This window comes from Sphaeramia orbicularis, chromosome 10 (assembly GCF_902148855.1).
Source record: "Sphaeramia orbicularis chromosome 10, fSphaOr1.1, whole genome shotgun sequence".
In the NCBI taxonomy this organism is placed as follows: domain Eukaryota; kingdom Metazoa; phylum Chordata; class Actinopteri; order Kurtiformes; family Apogonidae; genus Sphaeramia; species Sphaeramia orbicularis.
Window position 1 is genome coordinate 30,017,493 of NC_043966.1, and position 17,796 is coordinate 30,035,288.

The window sequence follows — 17,796 nt, forward strand, 5'->3', positions numbered from 1 at the left end:
GAGAACATGGAAACACCTTTGTCTACCATCATGACAGTGGTCATAGACACTTGTTTTTAAGTTCAAGTTCATTTGTTTTACTAAGAAATTAACCTCTTAATTTTGTCTGTTTTGGTATAATAACCATTGAAATTATTCTGAGCACTTATGAACATTTGTAAATTAAATAAAGGAAAATACCTTATATTCAGGGTGTTTTCCTCGCTTTTGATTTTATTTAGCATTTTTCCCTGAAAAATATCATATAAAGAGGATAATATAAGTTAAATAATATAATCTAGGTCTTTAAGGGTTAAGTTCTATTTCATCATTAACATTAATCGTCTGCAGTAGTTTGACCTTTTACCAGTTCCATGATGTTGAATACTGTTTTTACAATAATCTGCCTGATAATGACTGAGGACCTGATAGAGGTAAAATCTGTGTCACTTTCTGACAAATGAAAGCTATTTCTGCTGCAGCTCTTCATATATGGTGACATTACTGTTTTCTATGAAATTATACTGACTTCCCTTTCTGGTCCACAGATGCAGACACACACAATTACTCACTACATCTACAGTATTTCCATTGTATTTGCCTTTTGTTGACATGTATGCTGGACTTTTCACCTCCTCTAAACATTATTATGACATTTTGATGATTTTTTTTTCAAAATTTTCAGCATTTCAGATTTTTTTAATGTGCAAATTAAAAATTCAAATACATAAAAGAGAAATGCAACTTTCTTCCCATCTGCACACCAGTCAGATTATTTGATCTCTCAGGATTACATGACTGCTTCATGGTTTTCATGAAACTTTGTGAAGGGTAGGGCATGGGCCAAGGATGAACCATTAACATTTTGGAGCAGATGTACGGTATATTAGAAGTAAAACTTTTGTTACCATATAGTTGCTAAGTAAGTGTGTGTCGGTGCCACCGTAGAGCCCCAGTGGTTATTTCCTTATTGGCCATCTGCCTGTGTGTACAGTGATTTGATTACCTCGGAGCTTCATTAGGACAGAGAGACAGGGGAGGCCGCTCTGGTAGCTCCCCTATCCTCCCTACACAAGTATAGAGTTACATTTGCACGGAAGAGGCTGCATTGATTAAGCTCCCATATGCCTGGGAGGTGGTGGGGGTGTAGCCTCACCCTGTGCCATCACGGACCCCTCTGGAGGACTGAGAGACGGGGAAGTTGGATGTGTAGAGATATACTGTGTGTAGGACAGGGCCTGCTTTCCCCCGGTGCATCTTTGCACTAAGACTGTATCTCCATTGTTACCAATACAGCCACGATAACAGGACATTAATATTGAAAGTCATAGCTTGAGTTTTCCAGTAAAGTGGCATTGCAGGAAGCTGTCAGTCAACAGAATGTACACAGATAGACCAGCACATGGCTTCAGATTCACGCAGACACATGCTGTACTGACGTTTGCCAAAGATGGACTTGTTTATGTGATTTTCTCCTGCGTGTTTTGAAGTTTCTTCACAGCTTGATTTTAAACCTGTTCTTCTCCTGTTTTCTCCCATGTTGTCACTTTCTCTGCACTGACTCTGTTTTAGCAGCCATGTGTTTATTTGATGTGGTTTGAGGACAGTGTTCTGTCCATTAGACCTAGCTGGAGGTGTGATCTTTAAATAAACATACCTCGACTCTGTCAAGACAAGGCTGTGTGAAAAAAGAGTGCGGGCAGATTATGGTGTTGATTACATTTTATCAGCGTCTCTGTCAGCGCTGCTCCCTTTACGAAGCTGGCTCCGTATGAATGATGAATGGCTCTTTTAATTGTTTCTAATTGATAACTGCTCTGAAAGAGTTTGTTATGAAACACCGCCAATTTAGTAACACCGATACACTGTAGAGCCTTATTAATTCTCTCCCGTCTGGCTCGAGCACTCAGCAATTGAAAAGAACTCCGTCTGCGTGGTAGTGGGTTGACTGGGCTGTATTATTTCTGTTTAAATTTCTTTTTAAATGCCAAAACTCTTTTATTCTTATTCACCTCGCTTTGTCCTTTCATCTTCCACCACTCCATGCCATAAATGCCTAAATCTTCTTTTCTGTTGATTTACTACTATGTTTAAGTAACTGCGTTACAGGTGGTATATAACTTTATTACAGCGTGGCTTATGTGTTTATCATTATCATTTATGATGAGGTGATATTGGATGATAAATCCTCATCCTGCCACCGTATGGCAGCCATGCTCATGGGCTCTGATCTGCTCAGAGAGTACATTTGCATACATATTGTCTCACACCTTTAGATAGACTTTCTCTTTCTCTCACCCACTCTTTTCACATCGGAAGCACTTTCAGAGGTACAGTACATCATATCAATAAAGGAAGGAGTGGAGGAAGGAGAAGGCAAGAATTTAATAAAGAATAATTCTGGAAACCAGCCACTGCAAGTGGTTTCAAGTCAGAAAGTTTACAGAGTGATGCAAATATTACTTCTTTGGTTGTTTACTCAGGCCATTCACAGAGATAAATTACATCGATCTTTGCTTAAACTGGCTAATTCCACTCGTTTTGGATATGGGATATCTGTTTACTGATCTACTTGAGGATCCCTTAGTAAATCATTCACATGTATATCCCCTTTCTTCAGATGATGTACAAATTAATAATCAGTTTGGAAGAAACAAAACAAGACGGACAGCAGGGCAGAAAAACACCGAAGTATAACACCATAGTCAGTCAGTTGGAACACCCTTACCATTCTACTGCAATAGCTCCACTTTATAATAGGAATGCAATGGTACAGGGTATCCACGGTTTGGTACGTATTGCGGTTCTTCAGTCACAGTTCACGGTTTGATACAGCTGATGGAGAGCCTTAAGGTTCATTTATGTTCCTTTATGTACCTAAATAGGTATGTCCGTTTCTAACATTGTCATATGTCACTGCCTTCATACGTCCATGTATACGTTGGAATGAGCATTTCTCAATCAATCCACCATAGGGCGCCACTCTTAATTATCATACTGGCCAAATACCATGAAGAAGAGTAAAGTTTTTTAGAAGAAGATGAAGAAAGCCAATAATAACAAACATGGTGACGACGAAGGAGGTTTTACTAATGTGGATACTAATGTTAATATTGAGAAGGGTAGTTGGAAGTAGAAGGGCTGTGCTCCGCGTCCGGCTCGGGCTGGGGTCCACTGCGTCCGGCTTGGGCAGGGTGTCACTGTGTCCAGCTCCACCATGTAATGCTCTAGCCATGCTCCGCATCCGGCTCCAACCAATGACAGTAGAATTCTGTAGGTCAGTCGTCTTGCAAAGCACTAATATAAATGCGAGTTGTCCTGAAATGTAATTTGAAAATGACAAATGAGCTGTACCGCAGTACATGTTCGTACCGAATCGTGAGGGGCGTACTGAATGGTACAACGGTACGACGTGTACTGTTGCACCCCTACTTTATAATGTAGTTTGGTTGTTAATGTTAGTTCTTTAAAAAATATATTACTTTGTCATCTTTATAACATATAAAAGACCAAACCTTTTCCCTTCTAACAGTCTCTGGTATGAAATAAAATCCAATATCAAATCATAGTCATTATTATCCTCCTTTTTTTCATGTTATTGTTATAAATCTCATCACAGCTCTGTTCCTTGTTTCATTTCTTTCCATCTGTTACTTTCCTTACTCTTACATCCCTTCCTTTCCCTCCATCCTCCACAATGCACAGGTTGACAGATGTTTGGCTGACTTAGTTGTCATAATAACTGTGGCGCTCAGTGTCTCAGGTGATCAGTGTTGGCTGCTCTTCCAGTACTTCACAGCTGGGTCAGGACAGAGCAGGACATTACCCTGGGCCGTGGATCAAAGGGGGGGGGGGGGGGGGTGCTGACGGGGGCTGACTGAAAGGAGAAAGGGGGGCAATTACATGTTTTCAATAAGTAGTGCAAAGATGCAGTGTGTAACATTTGTACTTCTGCATCTGTGAAGTCTGTGTTGAAGCCTCTTATCTTGGGAATGGGATGTTTATGACGGACATAGTGAACTTAGTATTTACACTAATATCTATGGCCACTGTAGAGGAACAAAGAAAAATGGATGGACGTGTGGAAGATATTCAGATATGAGTTATTGTGACGGTGTGTCCGCCATCATCTTTGTCGTCATCTTCATCATCGTCGCTATCAGTTTCTTCAAACAATCTCTCCGTCAAAACTACTGGTCAGATTCATTTCACATTTTACATGTAGCTTCCTTAGGACAATGTCTACAATGGCTGTCCACAGTTTGGAGAAATTTAGATTTTTAAATTTTTTATGAATTTTTGAAATGTTAAAAATTTGCCTATACTTACAATGGGCCATATTTTGGTGTCTTATAACATGAAAATGGTTACCAGTATAGTTACTATTGAGCACTGGTAGGAAGTCATATGTGAACTTTGATTTAATTAGATGCGTTATCCTTCAGTGAAAGTACCACCCACTTATTTTGGGAGATTGATCTTATCCATCAATACCACAGGACACTCACATAGCGGAACCTGACAGTCACACTTTCATGTTATTACTGATTCTTGATAGAAAACACCAGTGAGATACAAGGTCCTATTTTTTGATGTTGAAACAGTATTTTATTGCCGGTGACAATGGTTCAACACATCCTTTTCTGTTTTACAATCATCTTCTGCCTTCCAGCCTTGATAATGAAGCAGAGTCAACCATTTTTGATCACTCAACGTCTTGAAGTGTTCAGTCAGAGTTTTGGCATCTGATCTGAGGTGTTCAGTCCACCTGTCTTTCAGCGGGAGAGGTTACATCACTGGATTCAAAACCACTGGACTCCCACGCAGATGATGATTTTGTCTTGTAAAACATTACCTTGATCCGCTAATTTGTCGTTTTAAACTTGAAATAACATATTAAAATACATCACAGTGACAGGACAACATAGGCTGCAGATGTGTTGTATTTTGTCATTGAACTGTAGTCTGTTTAAGAGGCTTTGGGGCTTCAGTGGGAAAGGACTGTATGATGGCAAGAAAAAGCAGAGAAAGTTTTCTAAATATAGCATGCACTTAAACAGATATTGAGTTTTTTAGGAAGGCTGTAAAACCAGTACAAAAACTGAAACCAACCTTGTACAGCCACATAGGTGTCTTGTGTTTTTCTGTCATATGGACATCCCTGAACTATTCCTGTCTCATATTCAGGCCCAGATCACCTCCTCTCAGCCTCTGTATGACTGTTTAGAAAGTCAGAACAGGAGTAATGTTATATTTTATACAGTCTGATTATTCTTTTAATAATTTTATTATAAATGTTATTCTCTTCTATTATGATTTTATATACTCTCTACTGTCATCTAATGATATTTTTAAAGATTTTGATCTTTTATTGTTAAAGCATTCTGTCTTTATTTCCATCTGGGTATTACTTTTACTTTTGTAAAGCTGACTGAATTGTCTTTGAGGATAAAATGTGCTCTATAAATAAACTTGGCTTGCTTTGCCCTGCCTTTAATACATGTACATTTTTTCACATATTTTACATATTGCACTTTTAACAAGTCTATTGAGTATTAAAGGCATGTACAAAGATAATCACTACAAAGAAGTACATACACATGTATATACAAAAGTCTTAGTCCACCTTAAGCTTTGTTGTTTTTGCAGGTTTGAAATGAACATACATATTTATTTTTCTCATTCTCTTTTCTTCAGATGCAACAAGAAAATACAAGAAATATGTGCACAGCCTTACAAGATGCACCAAAAAACTGAACTAAGTGGGTTGTAAAGGTTAAACTATTTAGTGTGACCCCTGACCCCATGACAAGAAGCAGAACAAACTATTAAAAGCATTTGACATGTGTTGATTGAAACCTGGTATAATGTAATAAATCTCATATTGTCTGAACAAAAAGACATGAGTGCAAAGGGAGGTCACACTAAATATTATTGCTTTGGTTTATAGAAGCTGTTATATCACTACAAATTTTGTTTTTTACTGCTGTACATATGTGTGATCGTTGTAAGTTTACTAAACCAACAATCCTAATCTTTGCCTAAGACTTTTGCACAGTATTGGATGTAAGTTATTGCACTTTGTCAGACACATTTTGAAGACAATCTCATGGTTTGATTGCTTTTGTTTTTGCAAATTCAGACATTTCACATGTTTACACATCCGGAATCTTCAGGCAATACATTGAGTTTACCTAACTAAAGCGCTTGATTTAAGTCAGAAAAACACTTGAGTTTGATGTTAAGCAGTGAAAAATTAACATATTCTGTGTCATGCTTAAAGCCATAGTTTATATTTGAGTATTTACCAAGACTCTGATCTTCCCAAACCTTAGCTTAATGCAGCGGTTCTCAACCTTTTTTGAACAAATCCCCCCCTTATTTGGGGTGGGGGTGGGGTTATAGCGCTCTGTAGGTAATGCCCCCTCATTTCATCATCATCCTCCTTGTTGCACCCCGACATCAACCCCCCCTCCGAAACAAGTTGTTGAGGGGGAGCGGCAGTTGAGGAGCAGTGTAGAAGACATACGTTCTCCATTGAGATAACATGCTGGTAGTAGGAAAGTGGCAGCACAAGCAGCACTGGAAACTTCTTCTGATATGGATACTCATACATTGTGAGGAATAACACCATTTGTGCCTCAGTGTCCCCCTCGCAGCTTTCTCCTTCCAAACGCCCCTCAACATTGTCCCAACACCCCCTGGGGGGCTCTACCACCCCTGTTGAGAAACACTAACTTTGTGCTTTAAGTTGCCCAGACAGAACTTTAAAAAGAGTAGTGATCCATCAATTGTCAGCAGTGGATAATCTACGAGAACACTAAAGGGTAAGGACAGGGTAGATGCCATCAATATAAATGTTGATAGAATTACACTGTTTCATACAGAAACACAAATGCGTAATAGTTCTATATGAACATATTTTTAGGAGACAGGTCGGGTGCTAGTGACATAAGATGAGGTTAAAGAGGGACAGACATGACAAAGAAGGGCTTCAGGGTTAGAGAGAGGTGACAAGGGGGTCGCAAACCTTTTAAGATAGCAAGATGCTGTCTCTGCTGAGATTTATGTCCTCTGGTGGTAGGACCTTGCACCTCGCTGTCAGCCTCTCTTTCTTTATCTCCTCCCTGATGCACAAACTGTTTCCTAGTAAGATTGATTCATAGCTGTACAAGCTCTTTTAAAGTAGACGTACAGGCAGTGGGCTTGATAAGACATTAATAAGAGACGCAGATGAAGCATTTCTCTTGTCTGCATATGCTGTTGTGTTGTAGTTTGTTTTGGGGTTTTTTTCTGTTTTGCTTGTTGCCCTGTCAGGGTAGGGGATGTTTTCCCACTTTTTGATTTCATAACAGACCTTTATAAATGTCTGCCTTCCTGAGGCTGATATAGACAGACACACTGAAGGACAGGTACTCAGACAGGCCAGTTTCAGACTGGATGAGACCTGCAGTAAGCCCTATATCAGCCTGGCTTTGCTGTCTTATTGGACACTAAGGCTCTCCAGTTTACATCGAGCTCCTTAGATCCAACCACAGAACGAAGAGAGTTGGGAGACGACTGATCTTTGCCAGCAACGGTGTTTCTGTGGGTGGAAGTAATTGGATTATTATGTCTGGAATTGTGTTTCCAATATTTACATGGGATGTTCCTTTATGTATTAATTGTTACGATGAGGATGGTTCATTGTGATGTGTAAATTCTGATGATTTCTGCTGGTTTTGTGTCCTGGATGTGCAGAAAAGACTTCATGAAGAAAAGGCTCAGCTAGGCTAATGAAACGGTGGTACAGCAGGACACCAGGGGAATCGGTGTGCACCACAGCACCTCCCCAGCAGCCAACCGCCCTGTGTGTTTCTGACAGACAGACAGTTATGTAAGAGGGGAGAGCTAAAGGTTGCATTGTCTCCCGAACCACCAGAAATCCACAGACATACCGAGCAGCGGTGAGGATAGGTGGCCCTCTTGCCTGCTGATTATAAAAGCTGCTTCATGCAATATTAAAAAATGGTCCCCTGCTCCACTTCTAGAAGCCAACGCATGAGCCTAAATATTATGGATCTATATGGACGTGGAAATCACAGCCAAGGCTTGTCCATTTAAAACATCAAATCAGCGATATAGAAGTCATAGTTAAAAATAAACAGCTCACCTAAAGCGGTATTAATAAATGGGCAAAGTTCAGTGTATGAATAATTTGACAGTCTTCTGGGAGCTGTCCATGTAAAATTAGATTGCTGATTGCCAACCTAAATAATTAACAGCAGAATGATTATGGGAGTTCTATTTCACTATATGTACTGCAGTAGTCTGTAGCTTTACCGCTGTCATATGGCTGTTTAGAAATAATGAGCATTCAGCACGGGGACATGGTGCAGGATAGTATGGCATGTTGCTACCTGTCCTGATGCTAGCAGCAGTGTTAACGGCATGCTGCCCGAGCCACTTATCACCTTGACAATCCATAAAGCTGTCACCAGCAAGACAAAATGTCCATGCCTTGAGCTATGTGACCAGGACATGCCTGTAAGTAAATTAGTTAATGTGAGTGTGGATAGCTGAGCACCTCTGTGGAAACAGCCTTGAACTGAGGTGAGCACTAATGAGTCCAGCCCTAACCCTCCCACCTGCTGCCACTCATATGAGAAAAATACGCAAAATAAACAGGAGCATTTTAACAGATAAGATTTTAATCACTTATGAAGGGAAGGCTGTGTGTAGGCAGAAATCCTCAAAGAAAACAATATTCATGATACTATTAATATGTTACTTATATTTCCTGGTAAAAATAGGCAACTTGGCCCTGCCTGATTATAAAATTTCAGTTTTATACAGTAGGAGATACGACAAACCCACACTTTGCACAAATACATATCTGTAGATGGTGGGTATAATGTTTTCATATCACAGCATAATTGCCTAAGTCATATTTTTGGCCAAATTGTGATATCTATTACACTCCTAACACTGCTGCTTCATTTTGTATCAGCTATGACCAGAAAAAAATATGACTTAGACAGTTATGCTAATGATATGTAAGTGGGTAAATTTATGTCTGTATTTATGCAAGTATATACAGTGTCACCCATAAAGTTGAAATAAAATATGTGTACCTATTCTCTTCTCTTGAAATGATTGTGATAATGTGATTTACTCTTGATTGATAAAGTGTAACTGGGACTCAGAATGTAATCAGGTCTAAGGTGATACTTATGTGGAATAAACAGAGGAATGTGTCATAGGAATATATTATGGATAGCAGTATACACATATGTATATCAGGAATTAATTTCTTCTGTCTTAATGCCTCATTAATCAAATTTAAAAAAAATATATATATATATTTATATATTTCTAGAAGTATTCAATACAGACATTAATATCAACAATTTATATTATTTCAAGTGATAATAATGATAAACTCTATGTCTATGGAAAATGTATGTAATTGTAATGGATGTTTTAATCAATGAGGAAGCCAGATAAATATTATTATTGAAAAGGGTGGTAATAAATAAGTTCTGGACTTTGTCCCACTAGTAAATATGTAAATAAAGGCATCATGCAATTGATAGTTTCTACAAAATGTAGAATGGTGGATTTTTTCTCTTCTGTTTCCACTTGTTTGTAAGATCTTTTTTTTCTTCTTTACGTGTTCTAAATAAATTTCAATTTCAGTTCCAATTTTGCAACAATGATCTACCATTGTTTCTAGAACATGGACAGCTTTTACTTAAGTATGGAAGCTCCAGATACAAAATAAATATGTTATGTTTAGCTTTACTTTTGCATTTTATCCACAGAAATGCACATAGGGTGTTACTTGGACTCACCTATTCAGTATCTCCTGTAGAATTTTCCATAAACGTTGTTTTTCGTGGTAGTTCTCAGTTCAACTGGACTGGTTTAGCTCTTTTGAAAATGTTTCGTGTCTCATTTTCTAAGGAGCTAAACCAGTCCAGTTGAACTGAGAAGAACTACCAAGAAGAATGATGACCTGGGCAAATGAGAACCTCCACAGACAAACATTGTTCACTACTCACACCTGTTGTCAATAATTGTTCTTCATCTGTCTGTCTCTGCTGTAGCTGAGTATGACACATGCTACCGCATGCAAACACAGACATTTGCTGTCACACACATCTTCCACAGGTGTGACCACAGTGACCATGATGAGGTCAAAGCCTGTCATTATACAGTGCAGCTTCTGAATGCAGTGCAGAGCGATGCGCCACAACCGACTGCCAACCAGTCACCTTAAACCAAAGACCCTGGCTGATAGTGTAATGTTTCTTGACCTGAATTATCATCACCATCCTCTCCCTCTCTTGTTGTGGCTTGTAGTCTCTTCTTACTCTCTGGACCCCCTCTACCCCCTCTCTTATTCAGCGGGCAACCAGACATTCTTGACATTTTGCAAAGGTTGAAAGACAAAGAACCTTTGTCTCCTAATAAGGCCGTGCTCTATACCCCACCTGAATGAGAATACTAGGAGAGAGAGGGCTGTGTGTGGGAAAGTGTTCACACGTATATAGTGTTTGTGTGGCGACGGAGGTGGGAGGGGGCAGTTTATACAGGGATCCAGACAGCATAAACCACAACGTGGAAATGTAAATGAGGACTGAGAATGGGTGGGTAGGAAAGGAATAATAAAATAAAGCAGCAGGAAAAATTAGAGCTGCAGGAATGTGTGTGTTTGTGCATGGTTAGAACGATTCTGACAATGAAAATGTCTATTTTTGCCAGACCAGTTCTGTATCTGTATGTTAAGAGTGACAAAAGTTGGGTTTCTGAGGCCGAATAGAAGCGATTGCAGTGGGAACAACTGCAGCACGCTAATGCCTCACAGACAGACACAGTTGCTCTGCATGAGAACGATATTCTCCATCACTGCAGGAGCTTGAAGCGGAACTCACAACGTCCAAGGTCCTTCTGGTCTCTTCTCATCTTTCTCTCTCTCATCCATCACACCCCTTAGCGCTACCTCTCACCTCCCCTACTGCCTCCCTCAATCTCTCTTACACCTAATTCCTCCACAGTTTTTTTTTCCTCCTATCTGAAAAACTTGTTTCAAAACAGCTGAAGACGGAGGGAAAAAAAATGTGTTCGAGCAAGTGTAAGCAAGGACAGAGGTGTGATGTGACTGAGAGGGCTGAACAGTTGGACCTTTCCTGGTCAAACACCTTTAAGCCTATGGTTTAGCCACCTCCCACTCCCCACTCCACTAGTGTCATGTTGACTTATATCTACCTTATTCCCTTCACTTACTCTACAGCTGTGTCCCCTTGTTATGCAACGTCCTTGCATTGTTTCAATCGCAGTTTTCAAGGAACTGCAATTTTGTGAAGGCGCTGAGTTAAAAGTGAGAACACAGTACTGGTTTTTTTTCCTGTGTTTTGTCTCAATATTACATAAGCAAAAGGTAAAAATATCTGGACCTGTCTTTAAAAGCAGATGGTGTGGTTATGACATCAGGCTCGTTAAAGGCGGCTATAACTAGGGAGAGCCAAGGGTTGTTGTGAAGTACACCTCCTTAAATCCAGCTTCCTCTACTAACAAGGGAAAAAAAGATGTGTGTGAGACGAGCTGTGAGAGTGAGCAAAATTATGTGCTGCAAAAATCTTTAAATTCTCCTTTCCCAGTCTCTCATCTTTTGCTATATTAGTCCCCCCCCCCCCCCCCCCCCCCCCACACACACACACACACACACACACACACACACACACACACACTCCTTGTTTCTTTCTGTGTGGGTATTCTGTCACTCACTTGGATGTGGGCAGATATGGGATCATATTCATACTTCCAGATTCATTCTCCTAGCGACTCAGGAGCCAATATTAGCCACGCGGTCGTTGTTTTACCCATGAGCCCGTTGCCTTGGAAACATTACATAAGAGGGAGTGGGATAGTGGGATGCCCCTTGCTGATTGGGAGACAAGGTGGCAGATCTCTCTTCCTCTTCCTTTGTATCTTCCTCTTGCATCTCGTTCTTTTCCCTTCACTCAACGCTTGTACTAACTGCATGTGTCACAGCACTAGAGCTGTTCCCTCGTACCACGTGTTGAATCAACTCACCTCCCGGCTCCTTCAAATAGAGCTCTGTCGTCAAAAACAGCATATCTATTACAGTTAGTCAGGCCTGCACACAAGCTTCAACTAAATTAAAGCTCCTGTTGGAGAAGTGATTTATAGCCCAATTGGAAATGTTTGTCCACACTGTGTACGCACTCACAGACACGCACCTATGTACACACACCATCGCAGACACACACACACCACTCCATGAGCTGTGCTGTGTGTCATCCTTGGCTGTGGGAGGCCTTGGCTGGAGTCAGAGAGGATAGTGCTTTGTTGAATCCACTGAGACCACATGTTCAAGACTGCATGACTTGTCCTTCCATGGCTTCTGTACAAGCAAGGCCATGCTGTGTCTACATACCAGGAGGATGAGAGAAAGACAGAGGGATGATGAGGGAGGACACAGAGTGGCCTTGGCTCTTAAGACAGGACAATTTGTCATCTGTATACACAATGACTTCGTCGCTTTAGCTGAAAAAGAAACCGGATCAGATCGACACGGTTTTGAGATTCAGTGTGTAAGACGTAGAGGGATGTAATAGCAAAAATGAAATTGGAATATTCCTAGATGTGTTTTCATTAGCGCTTAATCAGTTGGAAATCTAAATTGTGTTTTTGTTTTGTAAGAATTAGCTGTACATAGAGAAACAGAGCAGAATCATGAAAAACAGGAAAACAAACACGTCTGCTGTATAATGAGCAGAAAGGTGCTGTGTAGTACTTCTAAGCCAACTATACTACTACCATACCAACTATACTACTACTATACCACTACTTTAACTGTACTGTTGCTGCATTCTGTGTTATTTTGTACATGCTAAGAATTTATTTATTTATTTATCTATTTATGTTTGCATATTGTATAGTAGTTTTTGTTCTACCCTGCTTACCTTTTATATATTTTACATTTTATTCTTTATCTTTCTTATGCTACGAAACCAAGACCTGGGTAACTATATTTCGTTCTATCATATACCATTGATCGAATGACAATAAAGCCGAGTCTGATACTAGTTTATGTTTAGGTGTAATTTACATTAGTTGAAGTTGTAATAAGTAATCTGTGCACTGAAAAAGAAATTACTAATCACAAAATAATAAATAAGACTGTTTAAGCAAATTATGCAGGTTTTGCTCAATTGCACTATTTTTAGATTTTTGTTACATTGTGCAGAAGGAGGGATGTTTACCACAATCCAGTACTAAACAGGCATTGAGGCAAAATAATTAAAGACCGGACTATTGATAAGCTTTGATATTTCTGGTTTTCATATATCATTGAATGGAACTGGAGATAGAAAATATAGAAAAAAAAGGCTCCTATTTATCGTAGCAACATAAAACTTACATAAAAGTTGTTGGCAGATTTTTCTCACTACATTTATTTCTGTCATTTATTTCTGTCCTCACACACTGCATCGAGCTGCTCAAGCACACAGACATCCCAGTGACAGTGAGTTCACCTGTGAACTAAAAAAAGTGGACATTTCACTCATGGACACAAATGTGACTTTTTTTTTTTTTACATTATTCGAATTGAAATGAGCAGATCTGTCACAAAACCACCAAATGAAAGTCTGTCGAGTACAAGTGGAGGAAAGAACAACTTGATGTTTGGCTCATAGTATTGGTTTATGACGCCTAAATAGAAAAACAAATTAGTGATTAAAAATGACTGCTACTACGTCACTATTCATAAATTTAATGTGACATGGTCAGAGCATCATCACTTGTTCATAGATTAAGAGCAGTGCATTTATATTTAGACATAAAATTAATGAGTGAAAGACCATTTTGTTTTTCAGTAAATCATTATTTGCCAAATTTTTTTCAGATTTTTTCAGGAAACACAAAAAACTTTTAAAATTTTGATGATTTAGGCAAAAAAATAAATAAATAAATAAAATTATACATATATATATATATATATATATATATATATATATATATATATATATATATATATATACATACATATATACATATATATATATATATATATATATATATATATATATATATATACACACACATATATATATATATATATTTTTTTTTTTTTTTGTCAAAAAAAGAAGACTTAGGCAATTATTTTAGAAAACTGACAAAATGACAAATTAAAACTACTAATTCTGAGATTGAAGTCTAATCCTAATTTAAAACAGAACCAACAAGGGGTGCCAGGCATAACAAACCCCGGCCCTCGCACGAATTGTAGTTTATTTTGGCATCGATCCAGCTGATGTCATCATGTCTATGCATGTGGTGACATCAGCATGTCAGTTGCCTCTATATATGTGCCAAGTTTGAAGTAAATTGAAACAAGTTTATGTTTTTATAGACATTTGAAATTTTGCCATTATAAGTAAATGGGAGGGAAAAAAAATTGAAAAGTCAGACAAAAATTTGAACTTTGACCTACTTTTCCCAAAATGTAACCACATCTATTCTGGGTCACTGGCAATCTATAAACCCAGTTTGGTATGAATTCAACCGATAGTTTTGCTGCTACAGACGTGAAATTTCACCCATTGTAAGTAAATGGCAGAAAAAAAAAGATTTTAAAAATTCATAAAAAATTTAAACTTTGACTTACTTTTCCCAAAGTGTAATGACATCTGTTCCAGGTCACTGGCAATGTATAAACCCAATTTGGCATGAATTGAAGCAATAGTTTGCTGCTAGAGTGTTTACAATCAAAGAAACAAATGAAAAGCAAACAAACCGAACCAAAAACAATACCGCTTGCCTCCCCTTCGTGGGGGCAGGGTAATAAGAATACAGATAACAACTGCAGTGATACACATCCCTGCTTAAAGGTACTATGAACTTTTAAACTATTAGACTTATTTAACTGTCCACCTGCCATATACTTTGATATACACTTAGGCTTCACCGTTGCTATGGTAAGTGATTTGAACTAATCCCTGCTATAGTAAGTTACACAGTTAACCTCAAATTTAGTTTCTTGTGTAATTTGCATTTTTTTCAGCATGTAGCAAGCCAAGAAAAGAGCAGGGTGGGCAGCCCCTGTGTGAAGGAGCTGCCTTAATCCATGTGTTTAGCGAGCACCATCTGCTGCTTTTATTCAGATGGGAATAGAAATATTTGGTTGATTAGGAGAGGATCTGCAAAGGATAGTCGCACCGTTACCACCGCTTATGGGGGACGCTCATGCTTGTTTGTCAACTGGTGTCTTGGAAAGCAAACAAAAGACAGACACACAGACACCAAACACACACTCAGAAAACTAGACATGTACTTATGGATCTGAATGTGTAGCACTCACAGATACACCAAACACACAGTAGTAACTCAGTGAGCACAAACACACCAGCTGTGCAGATTTGAAAGGATGCAAACAATGGCAATAGGGGGTTTTCACACATGACCGGAAACGAGTTTGAAACTACTGAGTTTGTGTACTGCTTCTTTGTGTTTATTTGTCAATAACAGCTGAGGCGACATCGAAGTGTCACTGCTGTGTGCCCCAATGCACATCGAATAAACAAAGGCAACCAGAGTCCTGCACGGGCCCACTTTTCCAAACCTGTACCCGCCCGTACCCGCACAGCTGAGTCCTGTAACCCGACCCACATTTTTTTCATGTCCATCCATACCCACATACATTAGACCCACACCCCGACCCGACCCGACCCATGATTAAACACATTTGTGGCTTTTCCACTGGACATATTCGTAAAACTTCACCAATATTCACTAAATGTCGAAAAAACAGAAGTGTGTATTGATGGTTTTTCCATTAGATCACAAATGCGATGATTTGTTTATTTGTTATCGTGAGATGACATGAGAAGTCATTCCATAAACATGGTGACGGACATAAATATTGTATTGATTTACAGATATATTATTATATATTACCCCTCTATCCTGTACTAAATAAAAAAAATGATTCAGTTTCCTGGAGCGTCCACACATACTGTGCCATGTTTCTTTTAAAAGTCTTCTTCTTCGCTTGTTGTAACGTTCATCACCATCTGTTTATTTTAATTCATGTGACTCTAGTTGTGGAAAAAGGTCTTTCCATTGCATTTTTGCATGGTCTACCATTTGAGCTATGCCCGAAAAAAAACACCTCTTGCCAGCGCAAAAGCTTTTAATTGAAAAATTAGAGTTTTGGTGAAATTGTCATTTTCCAATTAGAAAAATTTTAATGTGCAAGTTATATTCACGCAATTTGAGGGTCAAAGGAAAAGTGATTACTGTCTTCACAGTAACTCACTTTTAAGGGCTTTATTTTTGGCTAAAACGCCCGCTATCAATAAATCTCTAATATGTGCTGGTCAGTGACATCTGTGGCTGGATGTAAACAGAGGTGAAGCTCACTTCACAATAAAACAAACCGGCTGTGGATCAACCATGGTGAAATTTAATGAACATCATTAAATGTCCTGCAAATTATTTTCATCCATGAATATTCTTTTATTTTTTACACATCCTTGCCTGCTACCCACCTGCATTTCATTTAATTTTACCCATACCCGCGAAAATTGTTTTTTTTTTTCCCAGCAGGTACCTGACCCAGTGCAGAACTCTCTTGTGTTTTCCCTACTTTTAACCTCATGATTCCCTTCACAATACCGCTGATGTTTCCCTGGTGATCCTCTTCCCAGAAATGTTGGCTGCACACAAACATACTTCCTGATTGGATTCTGAAGTTCGGTCCCTCATCTTGGTGAATTGCGATGATCCATTTCTTCTTCTCAACTAATCTGAAGGAAAACCATGAAAACTTAAATATGGTCGCCTTTGTTTATTTGATGTACATTGGGGCACACAGCAGTGACACTTCGATGTTGCCTCAGCCATTCTTGACAAGTAAACCTGAAGAAGTGGTACTCAAACTCAGTAGTTTCAAACCATTTCCAGGTCATGTGTGAAAATCCCCTATTGCCATTGTTTGCATCCTTTTAAATCTGCAATATTTTTTCATGATATGATATGATATGATATGATTTGAGTGGGGTAAAACAATGATCAGACGCTGGTTTGTGGCAACACATATGCCAGGTTTAATTCCACAGTCACCTGGTGGTTTTCTGTAAGCCTTAAACTAGCATATAATTGTTGGATGATGTTTCATTGATTAAAATTTGTACACTGACATTCTTAGCAACTAAATATATAGTTGTTTTTTGCCGTTTCCCTCTATTATTACATGACAATCAGAGGCTGTTTTGATTTTCTAGGTGCAGATCTCGGCGGCCTCATGGACCTGGAGTCTCTGTATCGCGGCGTTGAGCAGAGCATCAACCACACACGAGCCGGGCGCATACGGAGGCAGAGCTTGGACAGGGCCTACAACATCGAGGTGCTTCTGGGTGTCGACGACTCCGTGGTCCAGTTTCATGGGAAGGAGCACGTACAAAAATACCTTCTCACACTGATGAACATCGTAAGTGTCTGAACCATACAAATATATGAAACCTCTCCTCTGGTTTCATTCCTTCTTGTTCCCTCACTTCTTGTTTTATTGTGTTCTCTTTCCTCTCATTTCCTCTCATTTCACCTCTTCTCTTGTTTCCTCTTCTTTCTCCTCTCGTTTCCTCTCCTCTCGTTTCCTCTCCTCTCGTTTCCTCTCCTCTCCTCTCCTCTCCTCTCCTTACTTTCAACATGGTATAAAAATCTTATTTTCCTTTCACTGTTTACACTTTCAGCTCATCTAAAACATCTGTGATCAGTCTTTTATTAGAGATTCAGGAACATATACAG

The 17,796-nt window shown here is 39.0% G+C and overlaps 1 protein-coding gene across 2 annotated transcripts in view; it reads left to right on the forward strand.

Moving 5' to 3' along the window:
• LOC115427021 (A disintegrin and metalloproteinase with thrombospondin motifs 2-like) overlaps nt 1-17,796 on the forward strand; it is a 160,470-nt gene that overhangs the window by 98,197 nt on the left and 44,477 nt on the right. For both annotated transcript variants that reach the window (XM_030145367.1, XM_030145366.1), the window contains exon 4: nt 17,274-17,479. In XM_030145367.1, coding sequence (XP_030001227.1) covers nt 17,274-17,479 — 206 coding nt within the window. The remainder of the gene's footprint in view (nt 1-17,273; nt 17,480-17,796) is intronic.